We start from the raw sequence: 25,926 nt of genomic DNA on the forward strand, positions 1-25,926 counted from the left end.
TGAATGTAATCATATGTTTAATGTACAATTGATTAATCCCCAAAATGTATGAATACCCAACAACAAAATCAAGTCTCAGAAATGCAGAATCAAACTGGGTTCAACTCTCCATAATGCATGTGGCAAGGTTATGAATCTGGGACAGACACACACTGATTTGTCACCACAAAATGGAAGATTATCATAATCATATCATATAACAATATATTTTAAAGTAATTTTAAACTCATCGGCAACCTTTCTATTCTATGCTTAAAGTTATGTTTCAAATGGGTCTCTAGATTACTTCCCTAGATCACTTCCCTAGATTACTTCCAAGTTCCCCCTGTATTCTTTACTACACATTTTACAACATTGTTGTGGTTTGTTTGTCGTTGTAAACACACCAAAAACCTCTGTTGAAAGGTCATCATCAGGCCTGTTAGCTCATCCATTTACAGCCAAGGGAAGGAAGGAACCAGATAGCTGGGATACTAACGGTTCGTCCCAATAATATCTCCTTTCTCCTGAAGTGTGCACTCGCTCACTACTTGCTACAGATCTAAAAGCATTGGATTGGTGGAGGCATGGCTAGTGGGAGTTTCCACCAACTTAGAGCAGTCATTTTCTTCAAATCAGTGAAGGGTAATGAACAAATGCACACTTTGGGAGGAAGGAGATTCAGAGTGAGCTCCAACGGTATTGGGACAGTGACACATTTTTTGTTGTTTTGGCTCTGTACTCCAGCACTTTGGATTTAAAATGATACAATGACTGCGGTTAAAGTGCAGACAGTCAGCATTCATTTGAAGGTATTTTCATCCACATCGGGTGAACCGTTTACAAATGACAGCACTTTTTGCACATAGTCACCACATTTTAGGGGACCCAACATATTGGGACTATTTCACTTATATGTGTATTAAAGTTGTAAAAAGTTAAGTATTTGGTCCCATATTCACAGCACGCAATGACTACATCAAGCTTGTGACTACAAATTTGCTGGATGCATTTGCTGGTTGTTTGAGTTGCGTTTCAGATGATTTGGTGCCCAACAGAAATGAATGGTAAATAATGTATTGTGTCATTTTGAAGTGGATGAAAACACCCTAAAGCTGACAGCCTGCACTTTAACCTCAGTCATTGTATCATTTCAAATCCAAAGTGCTGAAGTACAGAGCCAAAACAACTCAAATGTGACACCGTCCCCAAACTTTTGGAGCTCACTGTAATTGGGACATATTTACTGTAACCCCACAGACTGCATTGACACAGCAGCAATCTTCAATGAATGGATATGACTACGGTTAGGAATTTTCCTAACTACATGACCTGCCTAGAAAAACACTGGACCCTAGTTAAACTTTAAGGTCCAGAGTTTTTGGTCAGAAAAAACAACTCCTGGACCCTGGAATGACGCAATAACAGAACAGTTATGACATAAGAATAGCCAAAATGGCATAACCAAGCCACTGACAGAGTGAAGAGGGGATGGAGCTCCGATGGACTGAAGATGTTAGCGATCATTATTGTTCTGTGACTGTACAATAATCATCACATTCAACCACTACATTTTTCCAACATGGTTCTTTCATCTGGTAGATTTCTTGGAAATGCATTGATCTCTCTCAATCTCTAAGGCAAATGCTGTTGGATGTTACAGAATAGTCTCTTTTAAATCCGCTCTGAGAAGGTGCTTAGTATAGAACTCTGATGGGGACACTGGAATGGGTGTCTGGACGCAGCACTAAAGGCCGTCATTGGACTCATTGGATATTGGACGATATTGGACGTTATTGTTGCCTTTATCCTCTCCACTGCTGGCTGTTGTGTAAATCTCTCCCTCTAGCCCTCTTTCTCTTGTTCCCATGATGCAGTGGGGTGTTCCAGAGGGAAGAGTTGTCCAGCAGTCAAACTCCCCATCAACTCCACAACATTATATCTTATTATTTATCATATTCTTCATCACAACAAATCACTTTCAAACAGTAGAAAATAGAAAACTGTTTTAAAACCTAGAAAACCAAACCAACAGTCTGCCCTCTCGGTTTAGTGAGTGAGCATAGCTGGCAGGGATCGCTGAGGTGAGAAGGCAGGGAGGAGGACAGCACTTGGAAAGGAGGTAAAGAGTCGGTCGGCATCAGGGTTTGTGATTGGTCTAGCTGGGTCGGTCCTCCGAGTGTGATTGGCTGGAGTTGACAGGGCCCTCATGCCGGTTGGGGCTGGGGGGTGTATGGAGGCGGGGCTTCGCTGATGATGCTAGCAGAGTCTCCACCCTCAGACAGAGGGGGAGGGAGAAGGGCGTGGTGGGAGGGGCGAGAAGTGTCCATTATGTCGCTCTGGGCAACCTCACTATATGGAGGAGGTTTCAGGTCATCAGCTGTGGGGTCAGAGGTTAGAGGTCAATAAGCAGAAATACAGAGCCACGCCATGAACATCTGTGTGCAGTCTAAAGAAAAAAGAAACCGTAAAGAATGTTGCGATGGTCGGCAAACATTCTTAAAACTCAAGTCTCCAACAAATGCTGGGCATCGTTTTTAATTTGAGCAAATAAATGCTGTCCGCTTATAAGCGCCGGGTCAAAAAAGTGAAATGACATGCACAAATTTGACTCGTCTGCTCCAGTAGAATGTCACAGTATTGCCACCTGGTATCAAATGATTGATCCCTGCATGTGAAAACACAAGTCTGTCTGTAAGCAGCGGGGAAAAAAGATCAGTTCTCCCCTTTTGTAACATCTGCAGTGCGTTCTAAATGCAACCACTGTCTTAAATATTTCACAGGGCCACCGGTGACAGAACGTCCTAATTACAGTAGCTGTAGAGGAACTTCCACACCTCGAGTGATATTAAACGCCAGCCTCCCATACGTACCGGCCAACTCGGCAGTTGAAACAAATAAATGTCTGGGTTATTAATAGAAGTTTACAGTACTTTGGAATTTAAAAAAATTGGGCACACACAACTTCTACATACCTCTATTTGGCATTGTCCTAGAGAATATAGTTTGCGAAATCAGAGGAGGAAGTAACCACTCAACAGACTCATATCCTCCACTACCACATCCTGTTACTGTTCAGTGAGCTGGCTAGAACCGGTTTAGGGTAAAGTTGTTCCTAGATGCTGATCTTGGGTCAGTTTAGCATTTTGCCCACTAAGGGTTAAGGTTAGAATTGGGGGAGGGGAAACTGATTCTAGATCTGTACCTAGAGACTTCACTCCTGAGCACTAGAATGCCGGGCAACAACCCAGTGACAGGAGAACACACTAGCCACGCAGGAGGAGGGGGGAATAATAAGGTACTTTTGACAGTGTATTTACGACAAGGAAAGGGACAGTACCAGGACCAGTGTGTGGGTTTAACACTGACATCAGTTACATGTGTGAGTGGAGGAGGCTCTGTGATCATGGAGAGATCTGAGGGGTAAAGGTGTCTTTGATACAGCACACACACAATCACTGAGGGTGAGTGATCTAAGCACTGAAGATCTAAGTGACAGTACAGCCAAGCAGGGAAGTCCTCATTCATTTTAAAATGGGGCTACTAGAGGTTCCTTTACATCTTGCCTGCTACTGTAGTCAGGAACCACTGGTGGCAATAGTGACTGGGATATGAGGGAAAGAACACTCCCCTTTTGAATGTGATGAAGACAATGCTGTTAGAAATAATGATGTAATTGTGTCACTAAAGAGAGCTTCTGGGAAGAGCAAACGATGAGTAATTTTTTGTATCCAGCTCCTGTGTTATGGCTGGATGTGCGTAATCACTCCTTTCAACAGGGTAAGATGGTGTATCTTTGGCAGCAGTGTGGCTGTGACGGGCCTAAAACAAGCCTTTTGGCACTGGTACCAGATGGCCAGCCAAGCAGTGCTATTATACTGGGAGATGTGTGCTTTTTCTCTCCTGGGTTGTGTTCACGAGGGACCAAAACGAAGCACACAGACAGAAACGGGGAGGGACTACTTCAACTTGTCCAGTAGGGAACTTGTTGTTGTTGCAAAATGTTTTCTGTTCCAAAACATGTTGAACAGTATACACTAATGAATATAACCCTGTTTGTCCCGGTGGTCTGTAAGGCTGCTGCCTCAAGGCTCAAGACCTCAGCACCAGGATGGCAGAATGAACAACCCCTCTGAAGGAGTTAGCTAAGTGAGCTAAACAGTGGTGAAGACAGGCTTACGGTAGCCTTATTAAGTAGCTCCAATGCAATCTTGAGTAGGCTGCAGTATTTGTGAGAGATAAAAGCCATCAACTCTAAGTGTAATGTTAGCCTCTTATTTAGATAAGACATGTACGACTTTAAGTGGTGTTTCTATGACCAATTTTCTGCAGTTGGGTCTCATCACCATATCCTGTATGTGTTACCTCCAGAGACGGCTTCATATGGTGGAGGCATGTCCATGTGAGAGAAGGATGCTGCCGGGGGGAGAGAGGTGGAAGGCTCGCCCACTGACTCCTCATCCTGAACCCCATACCAACTGGGCCAGATAGACGTCTGGGGGATGGGAAGAAAGAAAGAGAGAAAGAGAAAAGGAATTAATACCACACACACGCACACTTTCATTCTCAACTGGAGTGTGATGATAAACACAAGCTAAACAGAAGCAAAAGCTCACTAGCGGCCAAAAGACAGAATCTTCACCCTGCATCTCCCCGTCTCTCTCCCTCCATCCCTCTCAAGCAGTGCCCTAAATGGCTCACTATTCCCGATATAGTGCACAACTTTTGACCAGAGCCATATGGGGACCAGCCAAAAGTAACGCACTTTAGAGGGAATAGGGTGCTATTTGGGACGCACACTGTCTCTGGTCTCCCCCTGGCCTGTCTCCAGAGCCCTTTCGGGGAGGCTGCTGCCTGCCTACTGGAGTTATGGATGGCTCGGGGGCCTCCTTGCTGAACATTCCATTACAATCTAAACAGGGAGTATCATGCTTTAGACTAGAAGACTGAAAGAGGAGACGGGTGGCAAACAGAAAAGAGAAGGAGGTTGAGGTGAGCCAGAGAGGGGTACTAAAGCAGTGAGGCAGTAAAGGCTTGGAATGGAGAGCAACAGATCATTCAAGCTGGCGCACTGGGGTGGCTGAAAAGGACCAGGTGGAATCACAGGGTTAGAACACTCAGCTTTACCTGGGTTCTGTTCCGAGCACAGCTACATTCTGCCTGACATTCTAATTCGTACATTCTAGTGAGGTATGTTAACGGTTAACTGTTAATGGGCGAAAACTATATAATGCTTATTGGTCTATAGGTTAATTTGCATCATTTATTGGAATTAAAATTGGCACGTGTATTTTTGTTTGTCGCCATGCATCTTACTTATCACATGCTCACAGCATAGGGAGCCTAGTTTGAGGAGCGGAATAGCCGATCACCTGTTCTCAAAAAGCTTGTACTGGAGTGAAACGTGCTTTTGTAAGCCCAGTCATTGCGCAACAAATAATTATGAATGAAAATCGAGTGTTAAAAACAGTTGATGGCCACAATTAAAAATAGCTACTATTTTTATTTCTCAATCAACTCCCGTTGTTTAGAACAGTGCTTTCTCACAAATTGCATTTTGGCACGTTTTATTAGCTGGTCATTACAGGAGTTGGATGTTCAATAATAGGCTATAGCCTTTTGACTGCAAGGTGATATGCAACAATAGCAAGCCTGTTTCCATTCTAATTACAAATGTCTGTAAGTGCATAGTAATTTTCTGTTGCTCACGTCATGTTACTGCTTAGATTTTATTTTACAGTTTGTTGACCAGTTAATGAGAGTCGGTTAGTCGGCTGTAAAATTGACTGAAATGTGCATCCCTAATTCTAATTCCAGCCTAACAGAACTGTTAGGTTTGCTCATCCTGTACAAAAACCTCCAGTTATTTGAACTTGGCTTCCTTGTAGAGCCGTTTCATTTCGAATCCAAATACACTAACAATCAAAGGCAGAACAGGCTTCTGTTCAAACCAAATGTTCAAATCAGATCAAAGGCAGATACTAAAGCACACAGTAGTGTCATTACTGGGGAGAGTTTCCAAGAAGAGCTAGCTAGTGGCTGGAATCTCCCCTTAATGACTACAGCCCTCATTCTTAGAATTGGGGCATTTCCGCCATGAGAAAGCTACGCTATAAATAGCTTTAAAAAAAACTCACCTGGAAGACAAGGGGCACCTATAGTAATTCACTAAAGCAAAGGCAAGGACGGTAATAAAGCACAATTGTTATGGTGTTTATGTTGACATTTCACTGCACCTATCCGGTGTTTGTAACAATAAAAAAAGGAGACTACTTGCTCTGAGTAGCCTAACGACTTGGGCCCCTGACAAACTATGAGACACTTGTTTGAGTAACATAGCATTTGCAGTCCTTTATTCACGTAACGGTGCTCTTTCTATCCAGTCAATCAGAAGGATATAGACCTAGGCCAGGATAGTACGGAACCGCTCTGAGCGCTATTAAAAAGGGACAGCAGAGGAATCGGAGAGAGAGAGAGAGAGATGTTGAATTTGTTCCCTCACAGATCGTTTGAGTCGGGTTTTGATTCATTACTTCCAGGTGTTCTACGAAGAGCTGTTAAAACGTGAACCTCCGCAGAACACAAAGGCAGAATGTACTGGAAGTAGGGCTGATGTCAGTTTCTATAACGCAACCTTGGTTTTGAAGTCTTCTCCCAGACTATGAAAACTATGAAAACATCAAAGTCACGGGTCAGTGGTTCTAGAGATATTAGTCCACAGAGGACAAACAAACCACAACAGATGGTAACACTTGATGTTTCGGGAGAAGTCCCTGTCCAGTACAACAAAGGAATGCAGAAGTTCCATGAATGTCACTTTGAAAACTCTGGGAAACAAGATGTACAGCGTGGTGGTCCGTCCTCTTCTCTAAGGCACTTCTCTTGCCCCGTCCATCTTAGCTGTTCCTATTGGCTCAGAGACTTTCACATGCTTGGGTTAGATTTTACAAGTGCTGGACAGTCACCGGTAGAAAAACCTACCCCAACATTGGCTCTCACACATCCATTGTAGCCCTTGCACTGCTTCACAAAGCCATGAGACCTTCCAGAGCCCTGACGTTTCAGCAAGGGCACTGTCTCACACACAAACACACCCGTACGTGCACACAAACACACACAAACACACAGACTACTGATACATATATACATGAGCATACACACCTACTAAACAAAGAGTCAACCAGCTGTTAAACGCCACAAGACTGGTGGGAAGCTGAGTAATCGACACAGTGAGAAAGCCTCCCATTCTCAGACATTCTGAGTGAAAGTAACTCAGCTAAAACCACAAGCACTTTCAGGAACACAAACTGCCAACCCACCAACACACCAACTCACAAACCTCTGAAAGGGCAACCTTTAGCAACCCTCCTGACCTCTTCTTCTTTACTCAGAGTCAATATGATATGCTTCCCCGCGCATGACTGGAACAAAACAATGTGATTCTAGTCTCTGAATAACCTGAATTAGTAGGTCTGCATCTCAAACTATTTTCTCAGAATGTGTGCCTGAGAACCACGTTGCAGACAGGATGCCACCTCCCCCCAAACCTAGTCAAATTGGTTGCTAATTGGTATACAATTACTTGCACATAATCAGCCTTGTATTATGTCAATCCATGGCCTTGGTTTGATGCCCCAATACCACAAATGTCAAAGAACCACTGCTACTTACATTCGGTCTCTCACACGTTTGATGCAGATAGGCCCTCCCTCCCACGATGACTATCTGGGCATTACGAGGGTTGTTGAGGTACGCTGCCAGCTGTCTCTGACGTGAGCGGTACCAGCACACGTAGAAGAAGATCTTGATGATGATGAATACGATGACCACTCTGAAGGTAAACAGAAAGGAGAGAGAAGTAGCAGCAATAATGTCTTATGCTGAAGTTAATGTTGTTCACATTGTAATTATATCCATCAAATCCTACTGCATCGTGTGAATTGAAGTGAATGCAAAATATGTAGAATAGAAATGCAACTAGCTAGCTACTTACATGTACCAGTACAACTCCATATTGAGATCACTAGTTGCAGGGTATCATGGTCCCTGAAACACAAAACCAAAGCAGTATTTAGACATTTCCAGAGGCACAGTCCACGGTGTGTGTTCTTCTAAAACAAGACGACAGAGAGAATTTGTTTACTGTAAACCCAAATGGAAAACTCAGAATGGAAACCATAGCTACATCACCTCTGTGAAGAATAAAGGAGTCCCGTTCAATCTGCAAGACACACGTGGCACAATGTGAGTAACAGTTCAACATCCGATCCAAGGGATGTTGTGTGGTTTTAAACACCATTAACTCGTGGGAGAGGCCCTTCAAACTACAGGCTGTTATTTACTCCTCCAACCATGTAGCTGGCCAACTCCACCACGTACTTCACATTAACGGAGTTGAGCGGAGACGAGACTGTGTGTACTGTATCTCCGACTACACCGAGTCGCCGAAAGTCGATACTTCTTAAAAGGACAATTCCACCACTTTATAACCAGTTAATATGCTACTATTACACTGAGTAAATAAAACATTAGGAACATCTGCTCTTTCCATGACATAATGACCAGGTGAAAGCTATGATCCCTTATTGATGTCACTTGTTAAATTAATTTCAAATCAGTGTAGATGAAGGGGAGGAGACAGGTTAAAGAAGGATTTTTAAGCCTCGAGACAATTGAGACATGGATTGTGTGTGTGCCATTCAGAGAGTGAATGGGCAAGACAAAATATTTAAGTTCCTTTGAACAGGTTATGGTAGTAGGTGCCAGGCGCACCGGTTTGAATGTGTCAAGAACTGCAGTGTTGCTGGGTTTTTCACACAACAGTTTCCCGTGTGTATCAAGAACGGTGCACTACCCAAAGGACATCCAGCCAACTTGACAACTGTGGGAAGCATTGGAGTCAACATTGGCCAGCATCCCTGTGGAACACTTGAGATCTTGCCCCGAATAATTGAGGCTGTTCTGAGGGCCTAAGGGGTGCCTCTCAATATCAGGAAGGTGGTCCTAATGTTTTATACACTCAGTGTATGTTTTTTTTTTAATTAAACGATATTCGACAAACAATGGACAATATGCAAGAATTCTACAAAAAACAGCAGTGATCAAATACATTTTCACTAAAATGTCAATAATGTAGTCATCAAAATACATAAATCATGAATGTGGAAGTTATTAAAACTCAAAATACTGTATATTCTGATATTTACGTGATAGGAGCCCAAATGTAAAGTAAGTGCCGTGCTTAGAACGTTCAATTCTGTAAGACAGTCTTTTTTATGAAACCCATGAAATTGGTGTGTTGATGTGTTCAAATTTGCTCTTTGGTAGAGTGAGGAACACCCATCGCAGAGTAAGATCGATGTGACTTTGCATTGCTAACAAGTATGGGAAAGTCCTGAGGTTTTACGTTCATCAGATGTCATTGGACTGAAATATAAAGGTAAAATGTTTTCCCTTCGGTCATTCAGACGTTTTCAGAGACACATAAAAAAAACATAGCATGTCACCAAGTAGAACTTCGTAGCTACATTTTGGTGTATGGGTTATTAGGGATTGGCACCACCCTTTTTCATGATGAGATGCTAGCTAGCTGTGTGAGGGAGTGTTTGTTGGCTTGAAGCCATTCGCTGAGGTAACGCTCTTGGTCAAAGGCAGCATTATGCCAGGCTGTATTATGTGAGCAGCGAATTTTGTGTTTGATGGTTTTATTAATTCTACCAGAATGCAGTGGTTACAGGCCTACAATCGATAAAAACATTGATAAATACCAGTGAATTGAAAATGTGTTCTATCTATCTTTAAACAAAACTGTGAGGCAAATCACTGTCTCAGTCAAGGATAATTATTTACTGGAAACAATGCCGTTTATCCTCCCATCACTAGAGTAACTCATCAACACCAAACATAACAATGTAAGCCAACTCTGGTTTATGCTTACCTTAGAAGTAAGCCACAGTATTATTAACAAATATTCATGCTTTTTGCAAAACAGAGTTTGTAACAACTTATGCAACTTTTCATACTACTTTATGCAAATCAGTTAGTGAATAGCAAAGTTCCTTTCACTTCAATGGTATTTGTTTTTATTTTTAGCCTAATCGTCACCGGTGTGGAAGAACTTGACTGGCCTGCACAGAGCCCTGACCTCAACACCATCGAACACATTTGGGATGAATTGGAATGCCGACTGCAAGCCAGGCCTAATCGGCCAACATCAGTACCCAACCTCACTAATGCTCTTGTGGCAAGTCCCCGCAGCAATGTTCCAACATCTAGTGGAAAGCCTTCCCAGAAGAGTGGAGGCTGTTATAGCAGCAAAGGGGGGGAATCCCTTTGAGATGTTCAACGAGCAGGTGTCCACATACTTTTGGCCATGTAGTGCATGATCACCCTACCTTAAATTATTAGTCTTAAATTACTGTCAGTAGACCTATGTATTCCATACTGCCTCATTTGCATATTAAGTGCCACATTTCCATAATATTGCAATTTAATTTAATACATTTGACTTTTATTTGAATCAATTAGGTGTTCTACATCAGCCTTGAAAATGTCCTAACAATATGACCAAACTATCTTGAGATATTGGACAAAACGTGTTAAAATTAAGAATTTGGTGCCATTATTGACTTGGGATTAACATTGACCAGTCTGCGACCTTTTGAATATTTTCTGTTCACTTGAAAAAGAAAAATCTCAGCAAAGTCCTATCCTCATGAAATGAAGTGTACTCTGTTCCTGGGAAGCTTCTCAATAACATAGAATACATGAGTAAAACACTAGAACCACGGTTTCATTTTGACCCTTAACACCCAAGTTATATAGATGAAAATGACCGACCATAATTTATTGTATTAGTCATCTCAGGGATCCTGCTGAAAAAACGTAACAGAGAAGCAATTTCTGGTTTTGCTCATCACTAAACAGTCAATAGACATGAAATCATACAATTACACTAAAACTGTTCAGGACATCAGTAAATACTTTATAATAACAACGCAAATGTAGAAAGTGTCGTAGTTGACCTTTAAACCCTTACCGTGTACTTGTCCCTCTGTAGCTGCGTGTATTTGTTTGCTGAAATCTATACTTTTGAATAAAACGTTAAACAAATACATCCACGGACTGTTTCCTCATATCGACTGACAGCGGGTGACTCGATGTAGTCGGATGAGGTACACTCCGCCCTCTCGTCCCCGTGAACACTAACGCTACATCGTGGAGTTGCGTTTTACTTGGCTAGTAACGTAACTAGCTAGCCTGTCAACTATTAGAAAGCACAGCGAGTTATACAAACGAAAACGGCCAGCTAGCTAGCAAATCAAAAACAGTATAAAGTATCTAGCGTTAGCTGTACAATCTAGTGAGAACGTATTACAAGGCAAGGGTACTGGCTAGTTAGCTAAAGTAGCTACTAATTAGACTAGCTAGCTAACGTTTGCTAGTCAGTTGTTTACGTCGTGCTAGCTAATAGTAAATTTAGCTAATTCGCTAAACATAACTAATAAGTTACTTACCGTATCAGCGGAGTATATCACCCAGGCTTGTCATTATGTTTTCATTTCAGCTGTGGCTTGCAGGACATTTTCGAATGTTAGCCAGCTAGCTTTAGCTTAGCGTGAACAACAATTTATTCAAATGCTGTCTATTGTAATCGGCATGCTGAGGTAATCCACTGACTACTTGTCAATTTCCAAAGTTTATTTTCCTTGCAAACATTGCGATTTAAACATTTGTAAGAACGTAAAACGAAAACAAAGAGTAGTGCTTCTTCTATAAAGTATTATGGCAGACTACACCTATTGGTGTATTGCTGCCACCTACTGTATGGGGGACCCAAAATCATACAAAAGACCAAAAAATACATTTTAAAAACAGTCACAGTCCAAATCACATCCATGAACAGGCTCAGGTGCTTGTGAGGTTGGAACATTAATTGACAGGATTCCTTGGAATGCCTCTGCAGTAAAATCCTTGAGTCCCAAAAAAGGTTCAGCACAATCCCAAAGATGCCTATTTTCTTAGATTCCCTCTCTGTTTGCGCTCTGCAGTTGATAACCAATGCAATAAACTCTACAAAGTTCACCTCCTTAACATGCAACATGTCAGCATCCCTCTTTTGACAAGGAATATAATCTGCTGTCTCTACTACTACCATTACTTCTTCAACTTCACTCCTTTCTTCCACTCTTCTCACCAGCTCCGGATAGAATCTACTGGACAGCCCTTATTCTTGCTACATCAGTCTTCACTCTAACAGGACACTTCAGAAATTCGGGTGCATGTTCACCACCACAACTGCAGCATTTAGGCTCAGCTGGCATATGATATATATACTTGACACATGACCAAATATTTAGCATGTATAACACTGCATGGGTTTGGGCATGAAAGCTCTCACAGGGAATCTCATAAAACCCAAATAAACGTGAAAAGGAAGGGAGAGACTCGTCATCAAAAAAACTGTGGAATGGATACAGTGGACTTCCTCACTCCATCCACCATGCTCTCCATAGCCAATGTGAGCAAGACCTTTAAACAGGTCAACATTCACAAAGCCGCGAGGCCAGACGGATTACCAGGACGTGTACTCAAAGCATGCGTGGACCAACTGGCCAGTGTCTTCACTGACATTTTCAACCTCTCCCTGGCCGAGTCTGTAATACCGACATGTTTCAAACAGACCACCATTGTCCCTGTGCCCAAGAAATAGCGAATGTAACCTGCCTAAATGATTACTGCACTATAGCACTCATATTGGTAGCCATGAAGTGCGTTGAAAAGCTGGTCATGGCTCACATCAACACCATCATGCCAGAAACACTAGCCCCACTACAATTCGCATACTGCCCCAACAGATCCACAGATGACGCAACCTCAATCACACTCCACACTGCCCTTTCCCACCTGGTGCCTACAAAGCTCATCACTAACCTAAGACCATGGGACTAAACGCCTTCCTCTGCAACTGGATCCTGGACTTCCTGACGGGCCGCCCCCAGGTTGTAAGGGTAGGCAACAACACATCTGCCATGCTGATCCTAAACATTGGGGCCCCTCAGGGGTGCGTGCTTAGCTCCCTCCTCTACCCTCTGTTCACCCACGACTGCGTGGCCAAGCACCACTCCAACACTATCATTACGTTTGCTGACTACACAACAGTGGTAGGCCTGATCAGCGACAACGATGAGACAGCCTATAGGGAGGTCAGACACACTGCCAGGATAACAACCTCTCTCTCAATGTGATCAAGACAAAGGAGCTGATCGTGGACTATAGGAAAAGGAGGGCCGAACAGGCTCCCATTAACATCGACAGGACTGAAGTGGAGCGGGTCAAGAGTTTCAAGTTCCTTGGTGTCCATAACTTTTTTTTCCACCAGGAGACTGAAAAGATTTGGCACGTATCCCCAGATCCTCAAAAAGGTCTACAGCTGCACCATCCAGAGCATCCTGACAGGTTGCATCACAACCTGTTATGGCAACTGCTCGGCATCTGAGCGTAAGGCGCTGCAAAGACTAGTGCGTACGACCCAGTACATCACTGGGACCAAGCTTTCTGTCATCCAGGACCTATATACTAGGCGGTGTCAGAGGAAGGCCCAAAAAATAGTCAAAGACTCCAGTCACCCAAGTCATAGACTGTTCTCTTTGCTACTGCACGGCAAGCAGTACCGGAGCGCCAAGTCTAGGACCAAAAGGCTCTTTAACAGCTTCTCCCCTCAAGCCATAACTATTTACATTGACCCCCCTCTGTTTTTACACTGCTGCTGCTCGCTGTTTATTATCACATGACAAATTACCTCGACTAACCTGTAACCCCACACATTGACTTGGTACCGGTACCCCCTGTATATAGCCTCGTTATTGTTATGTACATTTGATGTGTTACTTTTTGATTGATTCAATTTTTTTAAACTATAGTTTATTTAGTAAATATTTTATTAACTATTTATTGAACTGCATTGTTGGTTAAGCATTTCACGGTAAGGTCTACTTGTTGTATTCGGCGCATGTGATAAATAAAATTTGATTTGAATTCTTCACATAAACTCTTTGCTTTTACTTCTAGCGCCACCTCAGAGATAACACCATGATAAGCGCCCCGCTTCGAAGATTTTTTTATTTGATTTATTTTACCTTTATTTAACTAGGCAAGTCAGTTAAGAACAAATTCTTATTTTCAATGACGGCCTAGGAACAGTGGGTTAACTGCCTGTTCAGGGGCAGAATGACAGATTTATACCTTGTCAACTTGGGGATTTGAACTTGCAACCTTTCGGTTACTAGTCCAACGCTCTAACCACTAGATCCACACGACACATTCCAATCCACTATCTTCTTGAGTCGCAGAGCACGCTCTTTCTGTTCCATAGATATAGTTCTGGAAGAACTTGTCCCGATTGGTGTTTTTAAATCACTGATGAAGGATTTTGAGGCTGATTCCCTGACCTGTCAATGTTTTTAATTTGCTGTTTTATACTCTTGTTAATTCAATGGTTTTTGCTAGATTACTTGTAGTTTTTCATGTCGTCTGTCTGTAATTGTTTTGTAATGACTTGGTGCTGCCTATCTTGGCCAGGGCGCTCTTGAAAAATAGATTTTAATCTCAATGAGCCCTTCCTGGTTAAATAAAAGTTAAATTAAATAAATATATACAAAAAAACGAAATAAGCCCACTTCTTGTTTACTCTCATCGACGCCACCTCATCCAACGCATCCACAATTTTAATAGCGACTTCAAACGGATCTCCCACAACCTCGATCCAAAACCCTTACTCCAACCAAAAACTAATCAGAACTACGCATGGAATTAGTAGATTACACTTCCACTTTACTTCTCTTATTTCCTTTTGGATTTATCACTGTAAACCAATTCTTCTCACACTCATCTTGACTCGACATGCCATCTGATGCAAACATACCATCCACTTCTGCCATTTTATGAGTGCAACGTAAAGCACTTTCTATCAGTTCTTCAATTCTTCTTCTATGATATCATGGCAGTCCTTAAACAACTGTTGTTTAGTGTGCAATCAATCATGGTCTGCCAAATTCTGTACTACTAAGAAAATCTAATTTAAAAAACAAATACATCCCTACTAACTTCTACCACATCCTCCCCCTCCCGAGTCGTGTTGATAACCTTACCAGTGAAAGCTATGAAGTTAACTTTATTCACTATCAAAGTGTCCTTTGACACAGCACGTTCATGAGTGCAAGATTTCTGAACAGGTCTGGAAACCATGCCAGGACCAGCAGAAGCACCAATCAGTCTTACAGCCTCTGCATATGATACATCATGACTGCTTTTATATCTCTGAGCCTCTCTCTACACCTGGCATCCACCAAATGCTGCACTATGTTCCCTCCCACAATTACAACACTAAACCTTCACATTGCTTCCACATTCACCCCAATCATGTTCCCCTCTACACTTGGCACATATTTTCTTTCCTTCACACTGAACAGGTACATGTCCCATCTTTGGCAATTTAAACACTGCAATGGAGATGGGCCAAATCCTCTGACATTGAAACTAAGGAATCAAGTCTACTTTTCCAGGAGAAACCTTCTTAAACCTCAACAGCACTGATAAGCTTTCACTTCTTTGACTCTTTCCTACTGATCAACCTTTTGCCCTCAATCACTCTGCCTCCCTTCACATTTTATTTAATATCATCTATAGAAAAATATATTGGGACCCTAGTGATGACTCCCCTCCACCTAGCATAAAAAAAGTATGTCCGGGTCACAGAATTTTGAAACTTTTCAAAATAAGTCCCCAGCATAATAGTAGAAACGTGTCAATAAATAACCTGTATTTATTCATGATATATGAAAAGTTATTCTCTAAATAATAACAATGATTCATATTTGCTCATATTTAAATGACATTTTCATTAAATGTGGGTTTTTAAAACATATTCCTAGGTCAAAAAAATAAATGCCCACAATGCTAATCACTGTATATGGAATACATATCGACTTATAGAGCAAAAACTATTCTGGGTGCCGCACTAAAAGTATTATAGGGAATACTTAGTGGGGTCTGTACAATGTATATGGTGTCATTATATGGGGCTCTGAATAATCCCGTGTGTTGCTGGCCTTTTACTCCACCTATTCCATTGGCCTCAACTGTATATGGAATACATATTGGTTTATAGAGCAAAAAAAAACATGTTTGACAAGCAACACTCCATATATTATTCAGAGCCCCATGAAATGATACCATATATACCACAGGAGGTTGGTGGCACCTTAATTGGGAAGGACGGGCACGGCTGGAGGGGAATAAGTGGAAAGTTATCAACAACATCTAACATATGGTTTCCATGTGTTTGATACCATTCCATTTGCGACGTTCCAGCCATTATTATGAGCAATCCTCCTCTCAACAGCCTCCACTGATATATAAATTCTACAGACCCTTCTGAGTACTCCACAACCCACTTTTACAACAGAATATATAATAGGTTTTTCTCTATAAGCCAATGTGTAATGTGCTGTGGCCAATGTAATGGGCTGAGTAAAAGGTCAGCAACACTCCGTATTAATCAGACCCCCATGAAATGACACCACATATAGATTCTACAGATCCTGTACTCCCCACCCCACTTTTACATCTGCACAAAAAAATATTTTCATGTACAGCTCTAGATTGGTACCGTATAGTGTCCAGGCACCCGATTTTAAGCCATTTGACCACAGTAAAAGGCCAGCAACACTCAGTATTATTCAAAGCCCCATGAAATGACACCATATATAGATTCTACAGACCCTACTAAGCATTTCCAACCCCACCTTTACATCAGCACATATAATATTTTTTCCCCTATAAGCTAATATGTCATTTATAGTCTTACAGTGTATTGCATTGGGACTAAAGGGATGGGTGGAGTAGAAAGGGCTGCTGGGTATTTAGATGACAGTCATTCAAGAAATAACACCATACATAGACTAGATTAATAGGGTCTATGGAATATTATGATCTTTACATTCATTTACTTAAGCTCCAACCATTTCTCAATGTGCTCCACCTTATAATATTATGTATCTTATATAAAGTACTAGTTATTTTCCCAGATTTAGTTATAATTTTGTAACATTATTTTAACATTATGCACTATGCACAAATTCTAGATTTCACATACATAGCATTTTACCGCAGACTTGAATTATGTCGGCAAAATCGTGAAACCGGAAGTGAATGTTTCTGCCATGACACTAATGCACTTTCTTTTGCTACGTTCAAACCAAGTGGGAACTCGGAACTCCAAAATTCCAATGGAAATTCCAACTCGGGAACTCGGTAGTTCCGAGTTTCCGACCTTAAGATCCCTGGCGTCATGATTTTACGTATGTTTGCATTTGTTTTGAACACGCCATTAAGCACCCATTTGTTTGACTTCCTCCTACCTAGGCTGCAGTCCAAATTCAAAGTAGACAGCCCTCGGCCCTAAAGCCTCAGCCCTTGAATTACATTTTACTTCGTCACATCCGAGTGTACCTTAAATGTCCCTTGCCCAAGCGAGGGAGAGTGATTATCGAAGAGGCATCAAAGGCATTTAGCCCGTCTGGTAGGCTCGCTTCACTGGGCAGCTCGTGGCTGGGTTTGTAGTCCGTAATGGGTTTGTTGTCCGTAATAGTCTGCAAGCCTGCCACATCCGACGAGAGTCAGAGCCGGTGCAGTAGGATTCAATCTCAGTCCTGAATTGATGGTTTGTCTGAAGACATAGCTGTATTTCTTATAAGCGTACAGATTAGTGTCCCACTCCTTGATAGCGACAGCTCTAGCCTTTAGCTCGGTGCGGATGTTGCCTGTAATCCATGACTTCTGGTTGGGATATGTACGTATGGTCACTGTGGGGACGACGCCGTAAATGCACTTATTGATGACTGAGGTGGTACATTCCTCAATGTCATTGGATGAATCCCAGAACATCTCTATTTTGGTTTGGTCAGGGTGTGATTTGGGCGGGCATTCTATGTTCATTTTTCTATGTTTTGGAATTTCTTTGTTTTGGCCGGGTATGGCTCTCAATCAGGGACAGCTGTCTATCGTTGTCTCTGATTGGGAACCATACTTAGGTAGCATTTTCCCACCTGTGTTTTGTGGGTAGTTGTTTTCTGTTTAGTGTTCTGCACCTGACAGGACTGTTTCGTTTCTCACTTTGTTATTTTGTTCTAGTGTTCAGTGATAATAAAAATCATGAACACTTACCACGCTGCGCTTTGATCCAATCCTTCTTCATCAGACGACCGTTACAACCATCTCTGCAGCACTCCATCAATCAGGCCTTTATGGTAGAGTGGCCAGACGGAAGCCACTCCTCAGTAAAAGACACATGATAGCCCGCTTTCAGTTTACCAAAAGGCACCTAAAGGACTCAGTCCATGAGAAACCTGGTCTGATGAAACCAAAATTGAACTCTTTGGCCTGAATGCCAAGCGTCACGTCTGGAGGAAACCTGGTACTGTGCCTACCGTGAAGCATGGTGGTGGCACCATCATGCTGAGGGATGTTTTTCAGTGGCAGGGACTGGGAGACTAGTCAGGATCAAGGGGAAGATGAACAGAGCAAAGTACAGAGATCCTTGATGAAAACCTTCTCCAGAGCGCTCAGGACCTCAGACTGGGGCGAAGGTTCACCTTCCAACAGCACAACGACCCTAAGCACACAGCCAAGACAATGCAGGAGTGGATTCGGGACAAGTCTCTGAATGTCCTTGAGTGTCTCAACCAGAGCCCAGACTTGAACCCGATCGAACATCTATGGAAAGACCTGAAAATAGCTGTGTAGCGGGTATTGTGTGTAGAATAAGGCTGTAACGTAACAGAATGTAGAAAAAGTAAAGTGGTTTGAATACTTTGTGAATGCACTGTCTGTCTAGTGGTAAAGAGAAGGGTCAGATCTATAGTCTCAATTCACTTAAATGCATCAAATACCTTTTTACGTCTGTTTCTGCCAGAAAAGACATTCTAGCATATTGTTTCCCTATCTATGGTATCCAGCTTCTCCTGGTGGATATGGCAGACTGCTTTGTCTTATTGTTGTTACGTCATCAACCTCCATGGCAACCAAATGAAATCAGAATGCAGCGACAACATTTGTTATAGCACTTGGGCTACTGTCAGCAAAGATGATGAGCTGAACCGATAGTTCCAATCTGTGTGCGGTGTAAATTTCTGTGCAAAGTGCTTTAGCAGACTGCATTGTAACTCATATTCCAAATTCTCACCTGATAACCTGTTTGTCCTCTCCCTGTGCCGTAACATGGGTGGTGCTCTCCCTCTCTCTACCGACTGTCTTTGAACCCTGCCAAAACAACCAAATGAAATGCAGGCAACAACTGTTTTGTTATAGCACGGGCTACAGTCAGCAAAGATGAGGAGTTGAACTGATAGTGCCTTATAACTCAAATTCTCACCTGATGATCTGTTCGGCCTCTCCCTGCCTCAATGTGGGTGGTGCTCTCTCTCTCTCACTCTCTCTATTGCCTGTCTTTGAACCCTGCCATAATCCTATTACCAAATACCATTATCATATGACAAAAATGGCTGGCCTTAACAATGATGTGGTTAGCTTATTAACATGAATTAGATACTGCTTTTATGAGCTAAATGATGTATTTACTGACAATAGGTATAGCTAGCTGACTACATAGTGCCCGTTTATTGTGAATTGTGAAACTATTGTGTAGTTTGCTAGCCAGCAAGTTAAGTAGCCATTCATTCATTAACTTACAGTCCACCTGCAATCCCCCAAACATATTATGTTCTGCACTTTTCTCCTCTTTTACATTGGTACCTTAAGGGCACTAGCTACTTTTTCAATAAGGTGAACACTGACTCAAGTGAGTGATGCTCATCTGAAACTGCAGTTGACAAGAAAAAGGGTAAGATCCGGATACTGTGCTAGCTTTGGTGCTAGCTCAGCTAGCTAGCTAATGTAAGCTAAAATAGCCAAAGTAGTATCGCATCACTCGCTATAAAACTCTTTTGACACAATATTATGTCATCACCAATAGTATGCTAGTTACACAACAACATAGGAATGCCTTTATGAAATGTTCATAAACTTTTACTAGTTTTGAACTTTCAAAATAGTTATTTATACATTGGAGCACTCCTGAATATAGGGGAGAGATCGGTCTATAAAGAGATGTTCTGCTTTTTTGACACCATATTCCACAAAGCAAGTCCTGCAGGCTCTAGTTTTATCTTATCAGGATTATTGTCCAGTCAAATGATCAAGTGCTGCAAAGAAAGACGTAGTTAAGCTGTAGCTGGCCCAGAACTGAGTGGCATGTCGTGCTCTTCACTGTAATCAGAGGGCTAATATTAATACCATGCATGTCAGTCTCTATTAGCTGCGAGTTGAGTAAAGACTGTCAAGTAAAGTCACTTGTTTTTATAAGAAACATTCATGTGTTGGAAATTCCAAATTGTTTGCATAGTTACACACAGCACTGACACACACTTACCCCACCAGACATTTTCACAGTTCCAGAACAAATTCAAGAAAACATACAGTATTATACAGGGCCATGAGTTCATGGAACTCCCTTCCATCTTATATAGCACAAGTGAACAGCAAACCTGGTTTAAATAAACAAATAAAGCAACACTTCACAGCACAACACCTCTCCCCCATGTGACCTACTTGTTGTGTGTATGTACGGACATGCATGTGTAACTGACAGATGCACACACACACACTAAATGTTCATGTTCTTAAGTGTATGTCAATTGTAAAGTATTTTGTCTATTATGTTTTTTTTATTATGTGTTGTACCCCAGTAAGACTAGCTGTCGCCATTGGCGTCAGCTAATGGGGATCCTAATAAATCAAATCAGAATTGTTGCAAAGTGCAATTTAAACCATCCCAAACTAAAGATGAATTGTGCCAGAATTTTTACAACTTTGTTTATTTTTATGTTTTGATATTATAACATGGGTCTACTCTAGAACTCACAGTGATTAAAAAGGCTAATAAGAGTACTATTGAAATAGATAAATGGGTCTGTCACATAAAGAAAAATGTGCCTCTCAAAAGGTCTACATTGGAATAATATTCAAATATATTTTCCATAAATGTACAGATAACTGACAAAATGAAGGAAACACTTCAGTCAATTTTTATTTTAAATTTTTAAATGTTACCTTCATTTATACAGGTTTTTTCTCATTGAGATAACATCTCTTTCCAAGAGAGACCTGGTCCAATAGCAACAGAGGGAACAACGTTTCAGACAAAACAACTTACATACACTAACAAAACATTAAACAAAACTATAAACACACATACAGTACAACAAAAACATTTGACATTTTACATTAAAAACACAAACGTCTTGACTATAACTGCCTTGGAAGTGAGGGATCTAACATTAAGTAGCCCTATTTTGAGATGTGAGATATCACAATCTCTTTCAATAATGACAGGAATGGAGGAGGTCTTTATTCCAGTGAGATTGCTAAGGCGAACACCGCCATGTTTAGTTTTGCCCAACCTAGATCGAGGCACAGACACGGTCTCAATGGGGATAGCTGAGCTGACTACACTGAATTAATCTTTCTAGCTGATTTACCCGCTGAAGCTATGTTGCGCTTTGTGACCTCTGACTGTTTCATCCTAACATCGTTGGTGCCGACGTGGATAACAATATCCCTATACTCGCTACATTCGCCAGTTTTAGCTTTAGCCAGCACCATCTTCAGACTAGCCTCAATGTCGGTAGCCCTGCCCCCTGGTAAACAGTGTATGATCGCTGGATGGTTATTTTGAAGTGTAATACTACGGGTAATGGAGTCGCTAATGACTAGGTTGTTCAATTTGTCAGAGCAATGGTGAGAGGCTTCAGCGTCTCAGACCCCATAAGGGGTGGAGGACAGACCAGAGAAGACTGACTGACTCGTTGCTTAATGGGGAGAACCGGTTGAAAGTTTCTGTCAGCTGAATGAGCGACACCGGTTTAGCATTCCTACATCATTTCCTTCCAGAAGCCATGAGAAAATTGTCCGGCTGCGGGGACTGTGCGAGGGGATTTATACTAGTATCTGTACTTATTGGTGGTACAGACACTGTTTCATCCCTTCCTACACTTAAAATTACCCTTGCCTAACGATTGCGTCTGAAGCTGGGCTTGCAGCACAGCTATCCTCGTTCTCCTGTAGATTACGAGTACAGCGATTGCAATGATGAAGGCATGATGTTAATGTTACATCTTAGCTTTGGCTGGTGGAGGTCTTGTAGAACCATGTCCAGATAAAACGTCCGGCGGGAAAAAGTTGAATGAAAAATATAAAACGGTAATTAAAAAAGGTAAAAACTGTAAAGTTGGCAGGTAGCAAAGAAACGTTAGCAACAAACCGCACAGCATCACAACCATCTCTGCAGCACTCCACCAATCAGGCCTTTATTATAGAGTAGCCAGACGGAAGCCACTCCTCACGACAGCCTGCTTGGAGTTTGCCAAAAGGAACCCAAAGGGCTCTCAGACCATGAGAAACAAGATTCTCTGGTCTGATGAAACCAATATTGAACTCTTTGGCCTGAATGCCAAGCATTACATCTGGAGGAAACCTGGCACCATCACTACGGTGAAACATTGTGGTGGCAGCATCATGCTGTGGGGATGTTTTTCAGCGGCAGAGACTGGGAGACTAGTCAGGATCGAGGCAAAGAAGTACAGAGAGATCCTTGATGAAAACCTGCTCCAGAACGTTCAGTACATCAGACTGGGGTGAAGGTTCACCTTCCAACAGGACAACGACCCATAGCACACAGCCAAGGCAACACAGGAGTGGCTTCGTGACAAGTCTCTGAATGTCCTTGAGTGGCCCAGCCAGAGCACGATAGAACATCTCTGGAGAGACCTGAAAATAGCTGTGCAGCAAAGCTCCCCATCCTTCCTGACAGAGCTTGAGAGGATCTGCAGAGAAAAATGGGAGAAACTCCCTAAATACAGGTGTGCCAAGCTTGTACCGTCATAGCCAAGAACACTCAAGGCTGTAATCGCTGCCAATGGTGCTTCAACAAAGTACTGAGTAAAGGGTCTGAACATTTGGTAAATGTGATATTTCAGGTTTTTTAAAAGCTGTTTTTGCTTCGTCATTATGGAGTATTGTGTGTAGATTGATGACAAAAAACAAACAATTGAATTCATTTTAGAATAAGGCTGTAAGGTAACAAAATGTGGGAAAAGGCAAGGGGTCTGAATACTTTCCAAAATGCACTGTACTTTGTATCCATCATTTACTCAAGTGTTTCCTTTATTTTGGCAGTTACCTGTATATTAAATGAGATATGAGGTCCAGATGTAAAGCAGACCCAAATCTATAACAGCAATTGAGTAAATACTACATGAACTGGGAGTCAATGAATGATCTCCTTTGGCAGTATGGTATGTTTAAGCCTGCATACTGTTCAAGTTGGTTCAACTCCTTGGATAGATTTAGGATGAGACTCCTGCTGCTCTCTAGGCTGATAGGTGGTGGAGTGACAGCTTTTTCCAATTTTCTTTTCCGGGCATGCTACAAGCGAGGTAGAAACGCCATTGTCATATAATCTGTTCATTTAATCACTGGTAACAATCCACGTGCTTCATGAAATATGATTGCATCTGTTATGTTCAAGTTTGATGGTAAAGATCTGCTTGTTCAGTTATCCATAATTGCTAATTGTCTACCTTGAATTTTGGCTTGTATTTCAACGTTCCTTAAATTTGGAACCCAGAATTAAATTGCATGTGTACTCTGCTAGTTTATTTAGAGGGTCATTTATCCAAAAAAAAACACATCGTTTTTGGCTGATCTGAATTCCAAATATTTTGCAGCCTCGGAGTGGTTTGCTCCTTTCTGTTGAATGAGTAGGACCATGTAAAATGTTTGACCACCTGACCCATGACACAAACCTTATACTACAGGGACTTTCTCAGCAATCATGATGTAAATACATAAACACAGGTGCATGGCCACTAAGGTTTAATCAATTATTTCCTTCTGTTGTAACTGCCCAGTTAGCCTGCTCACCCGGGTTAGTTGGTTCAGCTCCTTGGACCACTCCAGAATGAGACTCCTGCTGCTATTGAAGTGATGCAGTTACCTCTTCTATCACCACTCTCTTCTGAGCATGCTGCAAGGAAGGAAGTACAGCCATATCTGTTCATATCACCTGTGGTAACAGTCTTGATGTGGAGGTTTGTATTTTTTTAATATGTCAAAGTTTGTCAATGAACAGCTTCTTGACTTAGTATTTTCTGTTGTTGATGTAATGAATGACTGGGACAGTGTGTGTTTATGTGTGATTGTGAATATTGTCATACCTTACTGATATCCTTCACCTCCTTGGCCAGTTCTTTGATGAGCTGAAAACATGCCTCTGTCGTGCAATCCACAGTTAGGTTAGTCTGACGGAAAGACACAACCAGGCAAGTTAACATTTAACAGAGCTTGTTATCATCCACTGACATAATCATGCTTGAATTGGTGGACATTGATGCCCTTTAAACTGCTCTAATACAACTGAACCTTGATCTCCAGTCTTCCTGGCACAGTGAAGACAAGACTATGGAGTGTAGCAACGCAAGACTAAAATACATACAGTATCACAATGATATATAGTATAATTTCCAATGGAAACCATTTAGCGTCTACACTTCTGCTCACCTATAGGCTGTGACCTATTCTCCTTTCTCATGATTGAGGGTGCATAGATTTTCTAGGATCTTTAAGTCTCGAGACAATGGAGACATGGCTTGTGTATGCGTGCCATTCAGAAGTTGAATGGGCAAGACAAAATATTTAAGTGCCTTTGAATGGGGTTTGGTAGTAGGTGCCAGGCTCCCTGGTTTGTGTCAAAAACTTTTTTTCCACACTCAACAGTTTCCCGTGTGTATCAAGAATGGTCCACCACCCAAAGGACATCCATGCAACTTGACACAACCATGGGAAGCATTGTAGTCAACATGGGACAGCATCCCCGTGGAACGCTTTCGACACCTTGTAGAGTCCATGCCCCGATGGATTTAGGCTGTTCTGAGGGCGAAAGGGGGGTACAACTCAATATTAGGAAGGTGTTCCTAATGTTTTGTATACTCAATGTATATGGTAACTGTTAACATGCTAGTAGATACCATATACTTCCAGACATTGCACTAATGCTAATTAGCATTGAATCACAAAACTACCTCTAACTTCCTTCATACTGGATACAGAGACATACAAATGGTATCCTTGAGTTCATTGCCATGATTGGAACCCTTAATGTGTGTTAGCGTGTTCGGGGGCAGGGTTAGAACTCACATGCACATAACCCCAATGAGAGAGAAAGAGAGAGCACATACAGTAACCACTGACAGAAGAAAATGAAAAACAAACAAACAGTCTACGGCCTGAGGTGGGCAGCCCACAAGGGTGAAGAAGAGCACGGCACAGATGCAAAACAGTTTGTCATGAGAAACTTTTACGTGGACGATGGACTTCATACCTCATACCCCAGAGACGAGGAAGCAGTTGACCTCTTGAAAATAACAAAATAAATGTCAGCTGAGTCAAGCGCGAGGCTGCACAAGATAGCCTCCAACAGCAGCAAAGTCATGGAAGCATTTGTTCCAGAGGATCGCCTTAAAGATCTAGGGGTCGATCTAATACCTCTTCAGTAAAGCTTAGGCATCAATTGGAATCTGGAAAAAGACAGCTTCACCATATAAAACAAACCATATAATTCAAACCAGGAATGAAGAAGAGGCACAACTCTGAGCTACGGAGGTATGGTTAAAACTCACAGATATTTGCTTGAAACTACTTATCTGGATACCCATCGATGAGCTGGAGTTCTATGAATAGGAGAATGGAAAGAAGGGAGGGGGTCATGTCATTTATTTATTTACTGGGCCAAAGCACATCAATCAACATTTCTGTAAATGTACCAGATCCAAC

The 25,926-nt window shown here is 41.9% G+C and overlaps 1 protein-coding gene across 7 annotated transcripts; it reads right to left on the reverse strand.

The window, feature by feature from the left end:
• Window positions 1-24,397, reverse strand: si:dkey-118j18.2 (uncharacterized). 7 transcript variants are annotated; one of them, XM_029626554.2, is made up of 7 exons: window positions 24,312-24,396; window positions 24,019-24,121; window positions 8,170-8,200; window positions 7,973-8,025; window positions 7,651-7,810; window positions 4,345-4,474; window positions 1-2,359 (listed from the first exon to the last, which is right to left on the reverse strand). In XM_029626554.2, exons 4-7 carry the CDS (start codon window positions 7,990-7,992, stop codon window positions 2,187-2,189), a joined length of 483 nt encoding a protein of 160 aa, XP_029482414.1. In that variant the 5' UTR covers window positions 7,993-8,025; window positions 8,170-8,200; window positions 24,019-24,121; window positions 24,312-24,396; the 3' UTR covers window positions 1-2,186. The 7 variants fall into 7 exon arrangements, with proteins under 7 accessions (XP_029482414.1, XP_029482413.1, XP_029482417.1 ...); XM_029626553.2 differs by lacking the exons at window positions 24,019-24,121; window positions 24,312-24,396 and adding exons at window positions 10,819-10,853; window positions 11,018-11,444; XM_029626557.2 differs by lacking the exon at window positions 8,170-8,200 and having other exon boundaries at window positions 24,312-24,397.
• Between the last annotated feature and the right edge of the window lie 1,529 nt (window positions 24,398-25,926).

The sequence above is a fragment of the Oncorhynchus nerka genome, linkage group LG22 (genome assembly GCF_034236695.1).
Source record: "Oncorhynchus nerka isolate Pitt River linkage group LG22, Oner_Uvic_2.0, whole genome shotgun sequence".
In the NCBI taxonomy this organism is placed as follows: domain Eukaryota; kingdom Metazoa; phylum Chordata; class Actinopteri; order Salmoniformes; family Salmonidae; genus Oncorhynchus; species Oncorhynchus nerka.

What these genes read in the sequence shown, in the direction of transcription:
- si:dkey-118j18.2 (XM_029626557.2), bottom strand. Translation starts at nt 7,992, where the DNA reads ATGGAGTTGTACTGGTACAT. An exon ending in ATGGAGTTGTACTGGTACAT is followed by an intron (nt 7,811 to 7,972) that starts GTAAGTAGCTAG and finishes GTTTACCTTCAG; the next exon opens with AGTGGTCATCGTATTCATCA. An exon ending in ATATGAAGCCGTCTCTGGAG is followed by an intron (nt 2,360 to 4,344) that starts GTAACACATACA and finishes CTGACCCCACAG; the next exon opens with CTGATGACCTGAAACCTCCT.